Raw genomic sequence first — 22,909 nt, forward strand, 5'->3', positions numbered from 1 at the left:
GGCTTGTACCAAAGTGCAACACGTAACCCACCTAACGTGTTGGGTTTTATTTCCACCTCTTTTCTCACGCTTAAATGTAAAATAAGCATTATGCTGTTGGAACCAGGCAAAGGCTAATTTGCCTCATTTGAATGTGAAAAGAAGCCCACATCCTTCCTGTGCCCTGCAAAGAATGCAAAAAGACTTTACAGAGAAAACAGATGTACTAATATGTATCACTTGTGGGGGGCAGGGGGAATCGGGGTGCTGCCACTAAAGCAGTGCTGAGCTTGCAAGGAAACAAAAGAGCCAGCATACAAAATATTGTGCTGGGAAGCCGACAAAGTTGGGACTGTTCTCTTTCACTTACATTTATGCTCCTGGCATCTGGAGACCACTCTGAAAAATATATACAAAAGGAAACATGTAGCCTCGTTCTTCACGCTCAAGAAAACCTGCGCTGAAGACGCTTGGAGTGCTCAAATGCAAACAAAAAGCAGAAGCTTTTGATCCTTAGAGAAAGCTTCTAAATTTCAGGGACAATATTGCCTTGCCAGAAAAGTACGCCACTCCCATCATAAATGAAGCAAACATAACTTTTGGAAGTGTCCATTGATTTTATTTATATTTTGAATTCCCCTACATCTCTTACACACAAATATGAAAGAGTTAGTGCTGTCAACTCTCCAAAAATACAGGATGTAGTGGGGATGGTTTTAATGGTTTAGAACAGCATGGAAGATAGACAACAAATGAACTCTGGAATTATTTCTACAGCTGTACAACCCACTTCAGAATACTGTCTTTTCCAGACCAATCTGCTTATCCCTCTTCAAGTACTTCAGTAACGAGCAGTCAGCACTGATCGGTCAGCTTGTGAATCTGCTGATGCTCAAAACTCCCCGAATTCACCAGTCTGCCTGCAGCAGATTTGGCCCAGAAGCATAACAGAGTCCCTTGCCAGTGATTAGCTTGTAGACAGGAGGCAGTTGTTTGTGGCCATTTATAATTTATAACATACGTGTATTGTAGGTCGCAGTAATAAATGGGATTCTACAGGAGAATGAATGCTTCTTCTTAAAAGGCTACCTCAGACTTCCTAAATTAAAAACTGGTTTTATGAAAGCAAAGAAGTGAAATGTGTCAGTTAGTCCTGTTTATTTTTTTTTCAGCGGTAGCATTTGGGGAACACCCGTGGATGCGTGCCATACTTTATGAAGGCATTGTGCTGTTCTCCCTAAATGCAGCATGCAGTTATCTTACAACCTGGAGTACTAGAGCGCAGGACCATAAGAAGAACCCTTCAAAACTGATGCTTCCTCCTTAACATACTGTTTGCATCTTCAGGAAGTGTTCTTAATTCACAGAAGTTTGAAAACTACAGCATTGATGCACAAACTAACGTGTAGATATAAGAGGCTCAATAACCCTGAAAAGAGAAATTTTAAGCTCGCTTACACGAGCGTGAATGCAATACAACAGCTTGAGATGTTTGAATGTGGTTTACCTGCAGGCTTGTTTTGTAGGATCAGGCTAAATCAAATCTTGGCCTTGAACTAATATCTGTGTTTTGGAACAAACATCGCAATGCAGCACGCTGCAGAAGGAAGGAAGCAGAATAGAAGCTAGATCACTTTCCTTTCCTGCATTATTTCTTGTAAGCGTAGTCTTCTTACATATGGAATAAACATTTCCTGTTGTAAAAATATTGTAACAGCCTGCAGTAGTCAAATAACCGATAAACCACTGTCACTGAAAACTGGAAGTCAATTAGACTGGCATGTTTAAGGAGAAATGTTCAAAGCATGCAGATGATCAGCAATCCAGTGCTCTGAAAAGGCAGTGAGCGTGCACTACCTGATAACTGCTGTGATTGTCAACAACTGCAGCTTTGCTGTATGGAAGGAATTATAAAACTTGACTCGTCGTGCAAATGGCAGTGTAATGATACGGGCACATTTGGTTCCTGCTTTTTGCTTTGTGTCTTCTATGCAGCTAGACAAAATGGTGCAGGTATCTTATCCTCTCTGTTTCATGTGCTTTAATTCTACTGTGCAGATACTTTATTTATCTCTGTCTAGAGTAATACTGCTTTGTAACACTACTCCTCAAGCTGTCTGACAGCACTATTAAATCCTCGCTGTGCTAACCGCCCTGTCATTGTACCGTGATAGCAGCCACAGAGCTGGGAATCCAATTTAATACTAATAAACTTCTATTTTGGTTAAAGCCCCCTCCTCATTCCTAGTACTAGGAAAACGTTTCAACCATGTTTTTGCATCCTGTACAAATGCTTTAAAAATGTAACAAAACAGCATGAGAAAGTCAAGGAATTCCTTTGGATGTCCAGTCTTATTTTTGACCAGCCTTTGTCCCCTGTCTCTCTGGAGCAGTGCTTCCAAAGTTTTCTTTCTGGAAGGTTGCACAAGGGACAGAACACCATACGCTACAGTGACTAAAGTGTTTGATAATTCCTGATGATTGGTGGTCTTAGAACCCGAATTCCCTGGACATCAAAACACTCACGTAGGTCCCAATAGGTCTGAAAAAGCCCTACAGCTTCCGATGATGAGGCAAACTGTGGGCCACACTTTGTAGCCGTATTATGGGAGCAGGTCCCATAAAGGGTAGGAGATAAAGGACAGAAGTTTGGTTTTTTCATTTGTGCACGGGTGGTTTAATATTCTGGATCAAGGAGTTTAGTGGCTGTAACATGTAATCACTCATCTCTCAGAGCCCCTGCTTCTTATGGACGTTCAAACTGATTTTTATCTGTCTCTGTCATGGTCGGACAGCAGATGCAGACTCTTATTGTGATAGAGTTACCCACACAAGTAGCTGCAGAAAAGGGAAGTGAGAATCAATTTCTTCACAAGACTTTCTCCTTGGAAGTATTCTAGGTACACAGAAAGGGGAAGCCTTGAGGATGTTAGCTGTTTTTTGCGTGATGGCATTACAGGCAACCTGTCTGGATGGACTGATGGGGAGCTGGAGGAATGGGAGAAAAGGAAAATTGTGAGTTGCAAAGGTGGAAACCTTTCTTAGCAAGGAGGTAGAGGGAGGAGGGGATCAGTTTAGGATTTGCTTCCTTGTTCTGTATTCATTGTACAAAGCTGGGGGAAGAGCCACGTTCAACCCTGGTATTTTCCCATATGAGTTCTAAAAAACTATACTACCTCTGTGTGTTCTTCTCTCTTTCCCTTTCATAGAGAAATTATTTCAGGAGCAACTGCAACTAGTCAAAAAAAAATTATCTTTAATCTTTTATTCTCAGGATCGCCATCGTGGCTTCCTTGATCTGGTTTCCTACCACAATTCATCTTTCTCTTGGAAAAAACTTCCCCAGCGTTCATTCTTGCCGTCCCTGTGCAGAAAAATAAGCATCGCCTCAATGTTTTCTGACATCAAGCTATGTAGCCACAAAGCTGCTAAAGCTTGGGCATTTCAATGAGTGGCAGGGCAGAAATGTGTCATCCTGACCATAGCGTTGAAAGCAGGTCCGTGCAGTACCCTGAATTTTAGAAGAAGGGAAGAGAGGAAAGAAGAGCAGTGCTTTAAGGGGAGGGGAGTGTGTCAGTAAGCATTTTGAACATACAGTGGCCATAAAGGACTGGATTATGCTGTTCCTGGGGTTGTAGATGAATATCCTCTAAGGAACAGATGTTTCGTGTGAGTTACATGCAAAGAGCAAATTATATATACAAGTCGTGTAAATTTAGGCTATAAATCAAACACTATGTATGTATCTAAACGATACTTTGGAAGAGTTTGTCTTAGTTCTCTGTTTCTTGGACAACATGCGTTAGTTTTGCTGCTGAGAGGTGAGCGTGTGTTTGGCTAGGTTTTGGGTAGCGCTGTTTTCTCTTGTTGTTTTCTTCAGTGAGGAGAGGAGACCTGGTGAAACCCTTTTCTAGACTGTGTTTACATCAGCACATTCGATCTGCCTGCGTCCAAAAGCATTATGTCAAAGCAATTGCCTGCATTTGTTTCTTAGCGTGTTCTCCGGCAGCACTGTCGCTTGAGGGTCAAACTGGAATACATTAAACTGGAACTGGGGCAGAAACTGCAGCCAGCCTCAGGTCAATGATGCCTCTTGAGATCTGTGAAAGTGACACTTCTGGGGTTCATTGCATTCACTTCCATAGCATTGCTGCGTCTGGTCTGGGTGAGCTACAGAGGCGGATGGTTAGTCTCACATTCTCCCATTTAATTCTCTCTCTGTGTGTCTGGAGTAAAAGGACAAGCCTAGGATTGACTTATTTCTTAATATTTCAAAAAGTTAGGGGTTTTTTAATCTATATGCTAAAGCTATTTTCTTCTATACAGTCTCTACACGTTTATGGTTAGGAAATTACCACAATTAATCCGTCCTTTGAAATAAATCTGTGGATTCTGGTTATGTGATCTTTGTAATCCAAGTACTAAAATAGTACATCTTTTCTTATAAGCAAGCCTTTAGAAGGTTTAAAAATTTACTTGGACACATGCTTAACAGAACATCCTAATGCTGTAGGTTGTAGGTGGGATTGTGCCAGAGGAAGGGGGAGAAAAATGCATCCAGGAGGACAGCAAGTATTTAGATACAAAAATGCACTATTCAAACTGTACTTTATCAGGCTCTGATTCACGTTCTATTAGTAGCTCTGAAGCCTTTCTCTTCGACTTTTCCAAAACCTTTGCTTCTTTAGTTAATAAAGAGTTGCTGATCGCATACTTTTGAGCCTTGAGATCTGTTGAGAGGAATACCAGGTATAGCAGAGACCATTTGGTGTTGGCATGTGTGAATGCATGTGCGTATATATGCACATATATATTACACTCAGACGGGTTTTTTTACTGCCTAAAATTTTCACGAGCTTTCTTGCTTTAGTTCACTCTACGGAAGTTGTGTATTACGATCAGTTCACTCAGGATGGGGTGCTGCTTCTGGGTCTGTAACCTGGTAGCACAATTTTACTACATAGTGTATGCTGTGTTTTAGCAGGCATTGCTCAGTGAAAGGGACTGAAAGTTTGGAAAACGCATTCTTTTCCCACCTGTTGAAGAGAAAATTATCTGTAGAATCATCAGTCGTTAACTATAATGAAATGTTTGTATGAAATAAAGCCTTTTAAATCTTGGACAAAAACCTTGTACTGTGTCCTTAAAATCCATCAAAGTAAATATTGGCAGGCTGTAGGACAAGGCAAATTCAGTACCCAGTGCACCCCGCAGAGCACGCAGTCCTCAGGAGCCCACCTGCCAGCATCCAGCCTGGGGGCACAGAGCCAGCAGCTTTCTTGGTGGCACCCAGGTCCCTTGGCAGGGCCATCCATACTGAGACAGCACCTCAGCCCCAGAAGGCTGAGGTTTCCCCCGGTGTCACTCAGTGTGCCATGAGCTGGTCCTGGCTGTCAGAATTACTGACAAGAGGAAAAGGAGTGAGTTTTTTTTAGTGGAAACAAGACACTGTCTGATGCTGTGATCGCTCGTCTGGCCTCCGATGTTTTGCAGGCAGTCGATCTTACCTGAAAGAGCTCCTAATAACCAAAGCTGAATGGGTATGCATCCTTTTTATATAAACCATGATCATCTTCACAGCTTCGTGGTACAAAGTGGTTAATTACCCATAACTGATCATTACTTTAAAAAAAAAAAAGCCCCTTTGCAGTCTGGATTGGATTAGTTTCCAGTTCCAATGAGTTTTCCGTCTTTGCTAGATTAGAACCCACAGTTATCAAATTTATTTCCCATATGAATACTCCTATACTACGAACAAAATTAGAAAATTGCCTTTAAGCTTTTTGTTTATAACGAAGCCTTCTGCTCCTCAGTGTTTTCAGTTCTTCAGTTGCTCTCCCCTGGCCATTCTTCATTTTTTTTCAACACTTCATTTGAAAAATGGAGCAGCAGAACCTGATACATTATTCAAGTAGCAGAGGAACAAGAGCCAAATACAGAGTTACTATAACCTACCTACTCATCTTTTGATTTTCATTTGTTTGTACAGCTGAGGCTCGCGTTAGCCCTTTTGGCCACAGCCTTGCGTTGGGAATTCATGTTGAGCTGATTGCCTGCCAGGACGCCTGGTCTTGTATTCAGTCTCTGCTTCGGAGGATAGAGTCCTCTCTCTCCCTCTCATCCTGTAAGTATGGCCTGTATTCTTTATTGTAATACAATGGTTTTACACTTGGCCATGTTAACACCCAAACTGGTGCATCCTGCCTTCTCCAGTTCCCACTTGCTCTGTCTCAGACTCGTCCCTTTGTTGTTTGTTTTTTTTGCTGTCCCCACTCTTGCTATCTAACCATACTTAACTTTAATCCAGGTCGCTGATAAGCCTATTAAATAGCAAAGGGTTGATCATCAGTTCCTGTGGGAACCCAGTAGGAACCCATCTGTTTGCTAATAGTTTCCCATTTAATGTTACACTTGGACTTAATTTATTAACTTTTTAATACATTTAATACGATTGTGGACTCAGAAGTGACTTCAGTATAAAATATGTTCCAGTTTTTTGCATGACCTCATGTAGTACTCTCCATGTATAGAGTCTTGCTGTCCATGAATGGATGGAGTGTACTCCGCAGGGACTTTAAAGCATTCTGTTTCGTGATAAAGATGTTCTACAGACAAAGACAAATGACTTAGGCTTGTCATACTGTCAACAACGCTGCCTTCATCAAGTGAACTTGTAACGTTTGCAAGAAATTATATCAGATTACTTTGATACAGTCTGTTTCTCTTAAAGTCAAGTTGATTGACTTTAATTGTAGTGCTTTGAAAAAATATATATTTAGTCCTGTGTTGGCTGTTCTAACCTATGCAAAATACTTAAAATAACAAACAAACAACAAAAAAAACTAAGCCAATTAAAACTAAAACTAAGCCAACTGGCCGGTAATTACTTTTTACCTTTCTTAAGCACTGACCCAACATGAACCATCTTCCTGCCCCTGGTACATCCCCAGCAGCCCAGAACTGCTTAGAAGTGGCAGCAGCAGCTCAAAGGCTTGCTGTCTGAAAGCTTCTGAGACAAGTTTGTCTACCAACTAATTGGAAACACCTAGTATCTTGTATACATTGCTTAGCGTCCTCTCTAAGTTGCTACAGTGGTGGGAAATTATTTTATCATGATCGTAGACAGGACACCCGGCCTTTTACTTGTGTGCTAATCAAAATATTTACTAAGTAAATTCTGCCTCTGTTGTATTGTTTTGAATTATTCTACCACGTGTATTGCTTAGAATCTGTCTTTCATAATCTGCTTAGAATAATAAAAAATCTCATATCTGATTTATCTGTCTTAATTTTTCCTAGTATCTTTTGCCTCTTTGATATAATCTTTATCTTGTTATTATCTTTTCCTCTTTTTCTCTTCATATGTAGGTTTTATATATAACACATTATATCTTTTTTCACTTCCCTGGTAAGCCCAGCTGTTGGTGTTTTTTTTTCATTGTGCGTTATTTTTATCTATCCTAGTCTTCTTTTCACAGTTGTAACATTGTAGGCATTTAGGAAATGTCTTAAACCATTCACAGATGTCAGCAACTTTAAATTCTGTCTACAGCCTGATTTGACTTCCATTTGCTTCAGTTTTGTGAAATTCCCTCTCAGAAAGCACGCACTGTTTTTAATTTATGTATAGATGAAGAGTGTATGTTCATATAACATATAAAATTTTACTGGTCTGGATTTGATTGTAGATAATGTTAGCTATTTGCACAGAAAGTGTCAGTGCTTTTCAGTCTAAACAACCAGTAACCTTCTAGGTTGTGATCATTTCCTCTCTACTGAGACAAGGTCTGCAGCAGGGATTGTCTGGCTCCTCTGTTAAACCAGCCACATCATATGGCCAGCACTGTGCCGTGCTTGTGCCAGCACTGCAGCTCCTGCATGTTGCTGTCCCTGGGGCTGGGGCAAGGAGCAAGTCACCCAGTCCTGCTTGCTTGACATGGTAGGCTAACCATGGGGTTTAGGAGTAAGCTGTGCAGTTTAGCAACATCCCATAAGCTGTTCACGTTGTGGTCAGCATTCTGTGAACTCTGAGTTCTCCGTTCCCTTCGGTGCTGCAAGGTCTACATTGCATATGACTCATTGGCAAGTGTCAACTTACTGGCAAGAGGCACTGAAGAAGCCAGTTATCCTAACCTCTACTGTGATAACAGCAGCCTGTGGCAGATGCCAGCTAATACCTCAACTTGGGTGCATCTTGATTCATAAATATCCGAGATTCCTTACATTACTTACTTCCAAGTTCTCAGTCACTCAGACATCATTTCTGACATACACGGTCTGTCAATTCCCCTCTTCCATTTGGACTTCTTGAGTTGATTACAACTATTTCTTTTAATATTCTAATAACCTAAATCTAGCCAGTAGTTTTCAGGAATATTCATTTGCATTGCTCCTCTGCAGACAAAGGGTTTATCTGTTTTTACAGATGCTTGTAGTTAGCATACAAGGAACTGAAAAGGGTCATCCTCTTACAACACCTGCTTTGGTTAGTGTTGTGCTTGGTACCACGGTTTTGTGCTGAATGTGCTTTTGGTTGCATATTTAATCTGGCTTGTTTTGCCAGCCTGGTTTATGGAGTGTGTATTCTTTGCCTGTCGAGAGGTCACTTTTTCTCTGCAACACTCTCTCCCGTGGTCCACAAATCTGTACTCTGTGCTATTCACCTAGTTGTTAACTTCTGATTTTTGTCTTTTTGTGCGAGGAAACAGGGAGGAAGTCCAGGCAAGATCTCCAGATCTCCTGAATTATCTGCAGTTGTGTAGTCTACCAGGTGTATCACAAAGCAGTCACTTCTAGTGAAGCCCAGCCTGTCTGCTCCAGGTTATCATCCAGTTCTCCACTTCCCTTTTGTGTCTTAAATACATAGAAACAGAAACCTCTGTTGTCCGCCTCTTCCACACAGAGTGCTCTTTTCATTTCTTTCCAGTGAGGATGGTTGGAGCTGTCTGCAGGGGCACTTTGGGTCAATGCTTTGTTAACTGTTCATACTCAGAGAACCAGTCAAACCAGGGAGGGCATGCAGGGAGTGTGAGGGGGAGATCAAGCACCATCTGCGTAATGCTGCCAGAGTCTAGGGGATATGGATGTGCTTGTTCATGCATGAGCTATGGGCTTGTGGACCACCTGCTGGGTTTTGGGCCCCAGCGCTCCCTTGGATCACAGGTCAAGGAACACTGTTGTAGATAATCCTGCACGCCAGGTTGAGCAAATGTCCATTTGGGCAAACATCCACGCTCTGTTCTGCATGACTAGCAGGATTTTCAGGTGTGTTTTTAGACATTTGCAAATGTACCTTCATTCACAGGCCTGATTTAAAGCATAGTTTCTTTTCTTAAGCATATGGACCCTGAGAAAGAAAGAAAGTGGGAGAAAAAAAATAATAAGTCATACTTCTGGGTGGATACTTCTGGCGTGAGAGACTATTAAGAAGTATTGGCATTTGCTGTTTTTATCACTCACTGAGTCAGAGAAAAATAATCTGAAAGAGACTAGTCCACACTTCTGAGCAGAGGCAGTGCCATGTCTGATGGCTAACCTTCACATTGCCTTAGGCCGTTTTGCTGTCCTTGCCAGCAGAAAGGATTTTCATCCCTGACACCAATATAAATATCCACAACTGCCATTCAGTCCATTATTTCTGTGTGACTTTCTGCTTAGGCCGTAAAGGATTAAAGTGGGACCTCCTATAGCTGCAGTGAGCAGATTGCAGTAGCTTTAACCTGAAGGACCAGGTTCTGACCTGTAGCTGAGGGTCGCTACACATGAATATCCTTTGGAGACCATTCCCAGAGCAGTATGGGCAATAACCTCAGGTTCATGATGAAATCAAATTAATGCATCCTTCTCTGTTCTACTTGCCCTCAGACATGGACGTAAAGCTTTAAAACAGATCTGCCTGCCATATGTTTAGCAATACTTAAATATTTTGATCAATGTGGAAGGCTCCTGTAGCTGTTTGCTGGCTTCCTTTGGAAAATGCACGTTATCATAGCAGGATCTATTTTCATGGCCCTTAGCTAGCAGCTGATGTCTTTTTAAGCTCCATCTTCACTGGCTAACAGAAGGGACTTGCAATTTGTAGGGTACATAGCAAAACAGAGCAGGGAATCTTCAGTCTTAGCGGCGTCATAGTTGGACAGCAGAGGACTGCATGCATCGGCGCTGTCACTCTTCTGTATGAGAGAATGCAAGTGAGGACCTGTCTCCTTCTGTGTCCCATTGTCCAGAGTGTTTATCACTGTAATCTCAGCCTCCTATGCTCTCGTTTCCAAATTTCAAAATCTCTGCTAAAAAAGGAAGAGATGGTAATGTGTCGTCTTACAATCCAAATTCATCTCCAGGCAGCATCTCAATTCTTGCCTATCAGGTGAACACAGTTTAACCTGTGTGCCTCTAAGGTTATTTTCCGGGCCAGGAACAGAAAGACTTACATATTGCTTCCTGTGGAGGGCTGACCCCAGCCAGCAGCTAATCTTCCACCCAGCTGCTCATTCACTGTCCCCCATCAGCATGGGGGAGAGGATCAGAAGGGCAAAAGCAAAGGGAATTCATGGGTTGAGATATATAGGGTTTAATAACTGAAGGAAATGAAAAGAAAACAAGTGATGTAAAGGCACTCCCTCACCAACTCCCACCAGCAGAGCAATGCCCAGCCAGCCCCTGAGCTATGGCTGTTTTCAAAAACTCCCCCCCCAGTTTTATGGCTGAGCATGATGCTATATGGTCTGGAATATGTCTTTGGTCAGTTTGTGTCAGCTGTCCCAGCTGTGTCTCCTCCCAGCCTGTTGAACACCCCTGTGGTGGTTTTACCCTGCAAGGTAGCTGAACTCCACCACAACCTCTCTCTCAGTCCCCCTCCTCAAAGGAAAAAGGGGAGAAAATAGGATGGAAAAGGGCTCAAGGGTTGAGATAAGGACAGGGGAATCACTCAACAATTATCATCATGGGCAAAACAGACTCAGCATAGGGAGGTTAATATAATTTATTGTCTATCACTAGCAGACTAGAACAATGAGAAACTAAAAGCAAACTAAAAAACACCTTCCCCCTATCCACCCTCTTCTATGTCCTCCCCCCAAGTGGCGCAGGGGAACGGGGAATGGGGGCTGCGGTCAGTCCCTAACGCTTCGCCTCCGCTGCTCCTTCACGGTCCCTCTCTGCCCCTGCCCCACGCGGGGTCCCTCCCACGGGATGCCGTCCTGCCGGAACTGAGCCTGCGGGGGCTGCCCACAGGCAGCAGCTCTTCAAGAACTGCTCCCACACGGCTCCGTACCACGGGGTCCATCCCCCAGGAGCAAACTGCTCCAGCATGGGTCCCCCACGGGCGGCAGCTCCCCCCAGACCCCCTGCTCCTGCGTGGGCTCCTCTCCACGGGCTGCAGCTCCGGCCCGGGGCCTGCTCCTGCGGGGGCTCTCCATGGGCCGCAGCCTCCTCCAGGCCACATCCACCTGCTCCACCGGGGGCTCCTCCACGGGGGGGCTGCAGCATGGAGATCTGCTCCGTGTGGGACCCACGGGCTGCAGGGGGACAGCCTGCTCCACCGGGGGCCTCTCCACGGGCCGCAGGGGAACTGCTGCTGCCTGCCTGCAGCACCTCCTGCCCTCCTGCTGCACTGACCTGGGGGGCTGCAGGGCTGCTTCTCTCATTTTCTCACTCCTCTCTCCAGCTTGCTGTTTCACAGCAGTTTTCTTCCCCTTCCTTAAATCTGTTCTCCCAGAGGCCCACCCAGCATTGCTCACTGGCTTGGCTCTGGCCAGCAGCAGGTCCCTTTTGGAGCTGGCTGGAGCTGGCTCTGATCTGACGTGGGGCAGCTGCTGGGCTCTGCTCATGGAGGCCACCCCTGCAGCCCTCCCGCTACCAATACCTTGCCATGTAAACCCAATGCAACCCCCAGCCTCATGTCCATGGAGGCAGAGTAAGAAACAGAAAAATCCTTGAAGCTGTGAAAGCACTGCTCAGCAATGGCTAAAACACTGGTGTGCTGTCAACATATTTTGGTCACAAATCTAAACCAGCACCAGACTGGCTGCTATGAAGAAAATTGACTCCGTCCCAGCCAGACCTAGTACACTCTACCTAGGGTGATTCAGCTGTTGTGCAGTAAAACCACAGTGGCAACAGTGAGTTTGAGAAAATAGGTCTCACTTGCAGCACCTTTGTTTTATTTTCTGTGTCAGTGTAGGCAGAGTTTTAGTGTCTTCCTGCTACTGATGTAGTCTGACTTCAATACTTCAGTTGTTCGCTGGCCTTTGTCACCATGTGGTTGCCATCCTCTCTGGAGGTCTCTACCTGTGAGTATCTTTGCTCTTGTAGCTAAAGCCAGTTGCAGTTACGGTGAGAAGACTGGAGATTTTTTTGTGACCTGGCCATAAGCAAATTTTTGCTCCTGTTAAGAAAGGAGATAATTTTTTTTTCACCAACATAACTTGACAAATTAAGTAATCTAAGTAACACTTCTAAAATACTAGCAGTAGTAACCTAGATGAAATGCGAGCCCCTTTGGGAGGGAACAGATTCTTGAATGGTCTCAAAGCAAATTCTCTCCTTGTTTGAGACTCAGCTTGTTCCCATTTCCTTGCTGTCACATCCCCGAAGTTCTTCAGTCGCAAGCCAGAAATCAGACAAGGCAGAGAAGCTGTTAGTTTAATTTGTGCATGGGCGAAGAGAGGTGGGGAGACAGCAATGTTTGTGTTTTGTGGGGCTTTTTTTGAAAATCTTACTCTGTGCTTCTTACATGTTCCAAATAAGCAAACAGGATAAACTTCTTCATCTCTCCCTTTCCCTTTTTCCCCTCCCTTCTCTGCCCATCCTGATTCACATTTTGCATTCTCCTCTGTGCAGCTCCCATACTGCGAATCAGATGAACACCCATTAATCCTGGGTAGGTTCTAAAAATAAGAATTGAGAGAAAAAAATCAGAAGTGTGCATCAACCTGCAATCATCTTTCTGTTCTCTTAGGGGAGAAAAGAAAGAGGAAATCAGCAGAGACACTGTTTCACTTCTTCTCTTTCCTAGATAAAATGATTCTGGCATTTGCAGCAGTTGTTCTTTTGATACAGGATTTCTAATTTATATACTTAAAAGGCACTTTAAAATTTAGGCACATTAGCTCAAAATGCTTATGCAGACCATCCACCCACTTCTCTCGGCTAGTGAATAGAGCTACCACAAGCAACTTGATGAAGGAGGAACGTAGCTTGAAATCATGCTATTGAATTTACATTGTCTTCTTGTGTGTTACTCAGAACCGAGGACAGACTCATCCTTTCTGAGTTTTGCATTGCAGAGTAAGCAGTGTGTTCACTGTGTGTAGTTGCTGCCTTTAGCTGTTAATTTCAAATCTTCCCTTAACTCATTTTAAGAACAAGAAAGAGAAAAGAAATCCTGACTGAAGGTTTGAGTCTGACTTGTTCATCAGTGTGAATGTAAAACCTGCAGGCACTCCTTATCAACTTGGCTGTAAGTAAGCTTCTTTCTTTTAGATTACAACTGCAGTCTGGATGTTGGTGGCAAAAGGAAAAAAAAAAGAAAACATGAGAGAACCTCTCCTCACAATTGATCTTTTCTTTGTGCTGCATTTTTCCAGGGCATTTTTTTTAAAGAAACAAATACACTAAGATAGTGCCAGGTGTAACTCAACTACTGCTACTTTAAGAGATTGCAGGGTGAGATGTTTTTAAAATTACTTTTTATGTTTTGTTCTGTTTTATTTTTTTCTGAAAGGAGTATGTCACAGAGAATGGAAAAGAATTTGCTGCGTTTTTTTTTAAAAAAAAGACAAGGCCATGACATTCACAGACTCGGCTGACAAAGGAACTAGAAAACAGAGAGGTGGCAAGGTGTCCTTTTGTTGGCAGGAGGGTTTGTCTCCTGTTCTTTCCTCAGTTGCACTGGGAAAGCTTTTGCACTGGGAAATCAAAAGCACAAGCTTTTGATTTTGACCGCTCAGACAGCTGCACTGTGCATGTGCATTTCCTCGCGGCCTTGCCGGGTGACCCTCCCCAGCCAGCTACCGACCACCACCACCACCATGGTCCCTCCAGCCAGCACCACATGGGGAGGCTTTTACTGTCACTCCTGCCCAACTGGAACACCGACTTCCTTTTTCCTCTCTAGTCTGTAATAAACGTGACCTAGTTTTGAGTAGTTCTCTTACACTGAAGCAACACAGGGGCTGGAGAATGCCGGACCCACTGAGCAGCACCAGCAGGGCAATGGGGCTCTTTGTCAAGACATCATCACTCTTTCTTCCTGGCCTTCAGTGGTCCTGCCCTGGGGAAAGCTTTGTTCACAGACTCTGAAAGAAACCAACAGTCTGGTCGTAGTTCAGTGAAATCCTTCGGCTTGCACCTTCCCTTCGCTGGTCCTGGCCTCGGAGGCTGGCTGAAACTGAGCAGGCAAGAAGCAGCACAAATCTTAGTCTTCCATAAGTGGCTTTTAGTTCAGGCCCCAGAGGGGGCAAGAAGGGAAGGCAAGCACAGCTGCGGACATGTGTTAGAACTTAAACATGGTCTGTGGTGTCAGGAGGCTGCCGTTTCCACAGCTGCATCCCCCATCACGCTGTCAGTGGGGAGGAGCAGCGGGACGGACAGCGGCACTTCAAAGCTCCCTGCAAGCTCTGCTCTTCTCGTGGCCACAGGAGCTGCTCATTCTCCTGAGTGTCTTCGGGCACCATTGCAGAAGACATCCAAAGCAACTTTATGCTGACAAGAAACAAGAGTAAGGGTGCTCCTACACGATAAAAGGCATTTGCTTTGAGCCAGAGCAGTATGGCAGCAGGAGTTCATCTAAGATGGCTCTTCCTGCTGTTCCTGCCATGGAGGTTCGCTGACACTGAGCATTGGCCTGCTTCTGTTGCCAGACTTTGGGCTGCTGCAGGCAAACAAGCCATTAAAATGCAGAGATTTTTCTGTTTGGCCCACTGAAGGAGAAACTGGGGGTGGAGCTTTAAAGGACTCCTTTCAAAAATCAAATGAATGCAGCCCAAGCATTTTTCAGTGCTGTTTTTCTTGTGAAAATGCAGTTTCAGTGCATTCATTGATCCTGAAACATACTTGACCTGGTACATACAAAACTTGAAGTTTTGCCCTGTTGTTTCAGGCCTTTTGTTCAGGCATACCACATTGCGTATGTGAGATTTTGTACATATTCTTAATAGTCACAATACATCCAGTTGTAAGATTGAGTCTTCCCTGATCTCCATTTTTAATGCAGTATGATAGGTGTAGTGCACATGTAGGTTTGCAGGAAGCCTATACAAATCCCCCTTCTCCATTGTCTTTTAAGGCTGAACCAAATCTATCACATTACAGTAAACTTCCCTTCTGTCTAGATTGAGACGTTAGTTACATTGGTTCTGCTGAGTATAAAAATGGTATGTGTTTATACAGAAATCAGTAACCTACCAGCCCGAGAAATAAAGAATAATGCTCAACAGTTCCAGTTATGTTACAACATTTCTTGTATCTTTCTGCCCTGCTCCATGACTCCCATAAGTTGTGGAATCCCTGGTCAAGCTGGAGGCAGTCCTCTAACAGGTCTGCCAGGGTCCGGTACTCCCTGACCGGTTTCTTTGAGATATTCCATGTGTTGCTTTTGAAACAGGCCCAGACTGGATTCTGGAAATTCAACGTGCTACTATCAGCGTACATGTAAGTCAACGAGAGGTCAGTTAGCAGGCTCCGTGAGAATTCCCAGTCTATGTAGGACTAGTTTTAAGTGCCCGTTTGTTGCCCATCTTGGGATGCCTTCCTATGGCTTGTAATAGTCAAAGTGGGTGAGCAAGAGTTTCCTGAAAATCGGATTTTTTAACGTGTCTCAGGCTTATGTTTCAGAATACTTATTCCATCGGTTTCTCTCCGGGGAGCTACTAATGGTGACGTGAAAAGTAAGATGTTTCAATTTCAGGATAAATTTATGTGTTGATTATTCCCTCTATCTGGCCTGCAGGAGGCATTTCCACAGAAAGCTGAAATCTCTTTTTACAGTTCTTGTAGTTCTTATTCTTGGAAAGCCTTTTCCGCTCTTCTTCATCTTCACGATAACCCAGAATGTGGCATTTTGAATATTAAATCCTACTGTAACTCATGAAATTTGGCTTATTTGATGTCACAGACTGATAATTCTGTGCTGCTTTCAGCAAAACATAAAACACCAAGAAGATATCCCTTAGAGGATGTTTTTCTTCACTGCCATGCTGGATGCAAGCCTTGGTTTGATTAGCAAACACATTCACCACAGAGGCTGAATAAAAGCCAAGGATTTTGTTCTTCTGATTCCCTTTCAACATGACTGTTCTTTAATTTGGCTTTCCTGCTGGTGCTTTCCAGTCAAGATTTGTAAGGTTTGGTCAGAAAAAGACAGTTGACAGTTACCATTCATCCAGTCTTTCTCTTTCATATCTCTCACTTACTTGAAAGAAGTTGTCATGAAAATGCACAATCAGATTTCCTTCCACAGAAAGCTGTGCAGAGGAAGAGGAACAAAGCCCTGTGGGCTCTGCACTCACTCCCCATCTTTCCTGCCGATCGAAGCTCTCTCCCCTGGGGTGATCTCCATCCCCAGGCAAGGGACGCCAAGGAGACCATGGCATGGGTGGGAGTGTGCAGAACAGTGGGATGTTTCCCTGCATCTCCCTGTGTACGTCCCTCAAGCATTTCAAGAACCCACTTTCTCCTAGAATATTCAAAAAAAAGCATGTTTTGGAAAAGCAGGTTTGGGAAAATTCAGTATTTTCAGCCTCTAGTTGCAAAATCTTTTGGAAAAACTTCTGATGCTGCGAAGCAATGAATTTACACCGGTTATCTTCCCATCCATCTCTTGATGGTTTACAGCTGCAGAAGCTAGAGTAGGCCATGGTTTATCAATACTTTTTACTTTTCAAATATTACATGTTGGAGCTTTTCCTTTTAAAGTAGAAGTACGAAAACCAGGCTTTTTCTTACTAGTACTCTTGGACCTTCCTTAGGCTTTGATTACCAAGCAGGCAACAGCACCAAACATAATTAAGGAGCTATTATTATATAAAATAATTAGTAGTGATGAAATTAATTTTATATCTTTGTCAAATAATGGCATGACAAATAAATTTGTCAAATAAACCCATGTGGGTGGAAACTACTCTTCTGGTTGAACTGATGTTGGATTACTTGCAATGTAAATGTTAGAGTCCAAGAAATGTAACAAGGTCAAGAAAGGAGACAAATAGTGGGTATTTTCACTTGTCTCTGAGGAATTCTCAAAAACCATGTAAATGTTTTGTATTTTAATGAAAACACATTTTATATTGCCCTTAAAAATGCATCTTTAAAACAAACAAAATCAATACATTTGCATAAGAAAAGTTAATTTTAATTAGGCTAGTTACATACCTTTTAGCAGTTCCAGTGGCAAATTATGATAATGCTGCATGACCCCATAACTCGAGCATCTGAGAAATGCTGCCTTTTCTAATGGAAATGGAATAAAATCTTGTTCCTTTACCGTAAGTTGCACAGCATGTTGGTTGAACAACACTGTGTGCTCGTCTCCAGAGAATTCAGTGTAAAACAGCTCCAGATTTTGTTTTTTTGGTGATCTCAGAGCTGGCTGAATAACTCCAGCCTTACAGAGCTCCAAGTGCTGACATGCAGGGTGAGGAGACTTTAGGATTTGAAATGCCTGCTCTGTGATACTGAAGGAGATTGGGTTTTGGAATCCATTCATTGATACAAAGGCTGATGCTGAATGGAGGTTATATTTATTGTCTAGGAAAACCCTGAGTTAGCTGAAATTGCTTGAAGCGTGCACATGCATGCATGTATTCTCTCACATTTAAACTCCCCCGACACAACCTAGCTAGCTGGCTTCTTTCAGCCAGGAGTAAACAACTTCCAAGGACTTGGCTCAAAAAGATGCATGCATGTAACACCCTCTGTCACATTTTACAAGAGACTACAATCAAGTAGTCTTCATGCTTGGATTGTCTGGACACGGTGACAGACTGGAAAGGGGCAACAGAAAGAAAAAACCCTTTCTGTCAGTCACCGACTTTGCATCAAATTTTCCTTCCCTGTGTGCTGCCATTGCAGCAAAATATAAAGGGAGAAAAAAAATACCAAGGCACTGATAATTCAGTGGTTTTCTATTCATATCATTCCTTATAACAATAACCCCCCCAAACCATTATTATTCTGAGACTGCTGGTACATACGTGTACCATCTCCTGGTTTATTCACTTTCTTCAGAATTAATGCACTGAAGGATTTTATTTTTGCAGCAGATTTTAGTTTTGACTTTTTCCTCACCATCTGACTAAAATTAGTAAATTAAATGTCCTGACAGCCCTCATGACTTGATATGTGAAATCTTCCCAGATTTCAGTGGAGGGTTTTTCCCCTGCTCAGCTGAAAGTTTGCAAATGAGCAATAGGGCTAGCTGAACAAGAATTCTCTCATATATTTTTTTTTCATGTCTGCAAAAGCAGCAGCCACAAGAAAATCTCTTTCTCCTGTACTGTTCTAGACTTCGTGTTTCCCATCTCTTTCTTTTACTTTCATTCTTTTGCTTTCTTTTCTACTTTTTTTTTTTCCAGTGAAAACACATGGGAACAAATAAGAGGAGAAACAGAGCTGGGAGAGGGAAGGGGAGGAGGCACTAGAGTTTCACAGGGAGGTAAGGTTTCGAGGCAACAAAAAGGCTGCTGAGATTCTGCATTAAATAGTAAAGCCTGCATTATCACTTCACTGGTTTGAAGTGAATGAATGTATGGGCCAGCAATGGCTCGCTCTTCCCCATCTGAGCCTCCTGATCGGGGATTCCCCCATGGTGTCACCCCGTGTGGCAGCATTTGCTCTGCTGCCTGGGCCTTGCTTTCTGTGCACGGGTCCAAGCAGCAAGTCCCCGAGCCACCCCTCCGACCCGATGTGCTGCGCTGGGCTTCCCATCTTTCTTGCCCAGAGAAGCTGTGGATGCCCCATCCCTGGAGGTGTTCAAGGCCAAGTTGGATGGGGCTCTGGGCAACCTGCTCTGGTGGGAGGTGTCCCTGCCCATGGCAGGGGGTTGGAGCTAGATGGTCTTTAAGGTCCCTTCCAAGCCAAACTAGTCTACTAATCTGTGCGAGCTGGCTTGGGCACCTCTGTACCCATCACAGTCCCTGTGGGATCCTCTGAGGTCCCTGACAGTCCCAGAAATGGACAACCTCGAGCTCCGGCACAGTATCCCACACCTCCAGCCCCAGCACAAAAGTTTTGGTGTGGGCACGCTGCTGAGTGAATGAGAAGTGCTGAAGAAATGGAGAAATGCAAGAAGAGCACCTTCAAGTTAAGCTAAGAGCAGGAGACGGTGGATGTGTGCTAACTGCAGGCAATATGGCTCAGGGAAATACATTAAAATGGAAATTGTTTTTCAGAACAGGCTTGCAGAATAGCTGATGGTATCTTCAAATTGTGGAAAACACCCTTCAACAGAAGGTTTTTCTAATTAGGCTGGTTAGACTTACAGAGCAGGTGTCTAGGTGTCTGTGAACTGTCACAGACTAACAGGGAGCTACCGCATGTTTTTCAACCATTAGCAGCAGAGAAATACGCTTTTTCTGAATCCCAGGAGTTTGTCAAAGCTAATTTCCTGTGTTGATGTTGGGGTAAGGCATACAAAATAGCCAGCCTGGCAGCTACAGAAAAACAAGGATATTTGAAAAAGGATATGCTTCTTATTTACTCTAAGTGATGGATATTGGCTGAAATGTGAAAAGAAATAAGGGGGGGAAAATGTGTTTTTCTTTTCTTTTTTTTTTTTTTTTTACCTGAGCTGTGCATTTTCTCCCTGCCTATGTATATATTCTGGAGAAAGTATGTCCAGCAATTCAATTTTTAAAAAAATATTTCTCTGTTGTCACTGCTCTTTCTTGCAGCCTGAGTGTCTAGAGCACAGTGCCTGTGTGCCAGGTTACATGGCACCATAGCTGTTTGGATTAAGGGTCCATCCAGACAGGTATCTGATTCCCTGGATACATCATGCGTGACTTCAGAAACTTTGGTTTTGTGCCAAGATTCAGCTTGGGTCACAAGCAAAGCGTTTGGTAGCAGCAGCACGTGAATCCTACGGTGCTGGAGCTCCTAGAGGAAAAATAGCAGCAGGTAACAGAGCTGACCTGACAGAGGGCTGTGCCTGAATGTGGTGGCTCACCCTCTGTCTCCCTCTACAGACTGAGCTTCTTCACACAGAATTAGGCTCTTAACTGGTCTGCAGATAAAATTACAAGAGATCAACCCTCCAGGCCCTTGCAGTGCCCCTGGGGGATGGTGAACATGAGGTTATGAGAATTAGAAAACTTAGAGAAAACTTCTCCAAAGTGAACCTTCTCAGTTTCTACAAGTCAGGAACCTGGGCTTTGAGACCATCTGCATTTAACGCATTAATTCCTCCATGACTTTCTCTGCTTTCTTAGATCATTTATGCTTTTGGCTACCCCAGCATCCGGTATCAAGATGCCTTACCGTTCAGTTCGGCATAGCATAAAGGAGCACTTCCTTTTGTTTTACATCTGCTATCTGATGAGTTCCCTCCTACTTTCCTGTGCTGTGATAATTATCAGCTCATTGTATCTGCTTTTCTGTCTGTCACGCAGAGCTCCAGCAATGCAAAAAGGCCGTATTGCCTTTACATGAAGTCAACAGGAGCTCTTGCATGCTTGGCAATGTCAGAAACGAACAGCGAGTTAAGTGCCTTGCTCTCTGTTTTGGAGCCTGACCTGAAAACCTCCATCAGTATTTTTTGACTGTGTCTTTGCCTGGCAGTTGTGCTCTCCTGGCAAAGGGTGAGTGAGGGAGATTTCTTCCTCCTACCCACCTGCAAGCAAGCAATTTTCAGCCTTTGAGCTGAGGCTGCTGTAAGAACAGGTGGGACCTTCTCAGCCCTGGTGGGAAACCACCGTGAGGAAGAATTTGATGTGAGCTTTTCCAACCCGTTGCTGTTTATTTTCAAACAGGTTGTCAGTGTTTCGATTTTTTTTTTCCAAAATAAATAAATAAATAACTAGCTTTTGAGCAGTGAACTTAGTTTGATCCTCATCATATGCGGGTTCGAGAGAGAGATGGTGATCATAAATCTATGAACGGTTCTCTTTTCCTTTCTCCCGCAGGATTTTAGATAATGGGCTGTGTGCAATGTAAGGACAAAGAAGCAACAAAACTGACTGATGAGAGGGATGGGAGTTTAACGCAAAGTTCAGGCTACCGCTATGGCACAGATCCCACGCCACAGCACTATCCGAGCTTCGGTGTGACTTCAATTCCAAACTACAACAACTTCCATGCCACAGGAGGCCAAGGACTGACGGTGTTTGGTGGAGTCAACTCCTCCTCTCATACAGGGACGCTGCGTACAAGAGGAGGAACAGGTGACTTTCAAAGTCTTGTTTCAGTGCACTCGTTGGGCATCAATCACGTTATTTCACTGGGGTCGCAGCTGTCTTGGCATGCTCTTTTGTGTAAATGCAACCTCATCAATTAGTGCAAAGAATTGAAGTTGGGGTGGAGCTGGGTCCTCAGCCCTGCCTTTGCAAACTTGCAGATGCTAGTTTGCTTGGGAGATGAGAAGTTACATAAAAAGCTTGGCCAACTGACCACCTCATCCCTCTACCAGGGAATGGAAGGTGTGGTCTGAGGCACCTCAGGTGGTTAACAGGAAATATTTGGTGTGGGTATGTCTCAACTCTCTCTTCAAAAACACCTTGCCTACTTGGTATCCCTGCTTTGTGTGTGGGTGCCAAACCAAGAGGACTGATGAATCCTAAAATCTGAAGGAGGTGGTGTGCCCACTAGCTGCACAAAAGCACAAGGATTAGTAGGAGGCTAAAGCAGGAGACTTCAGTTTATTTTTCTCCCCAGCAACTGGAATGGCTTACATTAAGCTTAGCCACCTGCTCTCTTGAAGCTCATTTTTCTTCCGTTTTTGGTGATGGAGTGTAACTCACCTATCTTCTTCTTTAGGTGTAACTCTTTTTGTGGCGCTTTATGACTATGAAGCAAGAACAGAAGATGACTTAAGTTTTCACAAAGGAGAAAAATTTCAAATACTTAACAGCTCGTAAGTTTTAGGCTTGGGAATATGCTTTTTAATATTTTTAAACTTGTAACAGTGACAATTATATTTGTCTGCTTATGTTATTAGTAAAATATAATGTTGGATATTCAATATATGTAGGGCTTTTACTCTACTTGTTTACTTGTCTTTGCCTTTCAAGTGTTTATTATAGAAAAACAACAACTCAACCACATGCAGCTTTACTTCAAAAGTAAGCATTAGATTGTGTGATTCACTGCTTACGTTTCACAGTAAACTCACATTCAGACCTGAGAGTACCAGCTCTGTGCTTTACCAGAAGCCACAGAAGTTCTGCAAGATTTATACTAGCACTTTCTGCAATCTGCTGCAAGTATCTCTACACAAGAACAAGCTAAAAACCAATTCACAAGAGAACTTGCACAGACTTGCATGTCAACATACGCTTAGAAGTGACAGTTCTTTTTGTTTTAAAGGTAGGTGATACAATCTGAACTTGCTAGTAAGTTAAGTGAAAACACATCACTGTACAATTGCATTTCATATAAAAACCACACTTTCATCCTGGAAGCCATCAACTTAAAATTAATTTTATTAACTGTCCAGAGGAAAAAAAACTAGCAATTTAAAATAACATCTAAAGTTACTGTGCTACTGACCTATATCAGAACATCTTTTAATTCCTGGCTCAAAACATAAAGTTGAAGGCTACGTACCATGTACAAGTAAAAATGGGTTAACAAGCAAGTATGTAGCTTTAAGAGGCTTTGTAATATTGCTCTCATCTTTGTTTCTTATACTATGTGACAGTGAAGAAAATTCATCCCTGGTGCAGCTCCTGTTAATTTTAATAGAACAACTCCAGGCTTGGAGCTGACTCAATGTGAA

The 22,909-nt window shown here is 43.2% G+C and overlaps 1 protein-coding gene across 7 annotated transcripts in view; it reads left to right on the forward strand.

Moving 5' to 3' along the window:
• Window positions 1-22,909, forward strand: part of FYN (FYN proto-oncogene, Src family tyrosine kinase) — a 133,558-nt gene that overhangs the window by 73,771 nt on the left and 36,878 nt on the right. For 4 of the 7 annotated variants that reach the window (XM_066994410.1, XM_066994415.1, XM_066994414.1 and 1 more), the window contains exons 3-5: window positions 5,969-6,103; window positions 21,099-21,356; window positions 21,949-22,045. In XM_066994410.1, the coding sequence (XP_066850511.1) occupies window positions 21,110-21,356; window positions 21,949-22,045 (344 nt within the window). In that variant the 5' untranslated portion in view covers window positions 5,969-6,103; window positions 21,099-21,109. Of the gene's footprint in view, window positions 1-2,846; window positions 2,995-5,968; window positions 6,104-21,098; window positions 21,357-21,948; window positions 22,046-22,909 lie in introns of those variants that run through there. The other 3 variants (XM_066994412.1, XM_066994413.1, XM_013175568.3) reach the window with 2 other exon arrangements.

This window comes from Anser cygnoides, chromosome 3 (assembly GCF_040182565.1).
Source record: "Anser cygnoides isolate HZ-2024a breed goose chromosome 3, Taihu_goose_T2T_genome, whole genome shotgun sequence".
In the NCBI taxonomy this organism is placed as follows: Eukaryota; Metazoa; Chordata; class Aves; order Anseriformes; family Anatidae; genus Anser; species Anser cygnoides.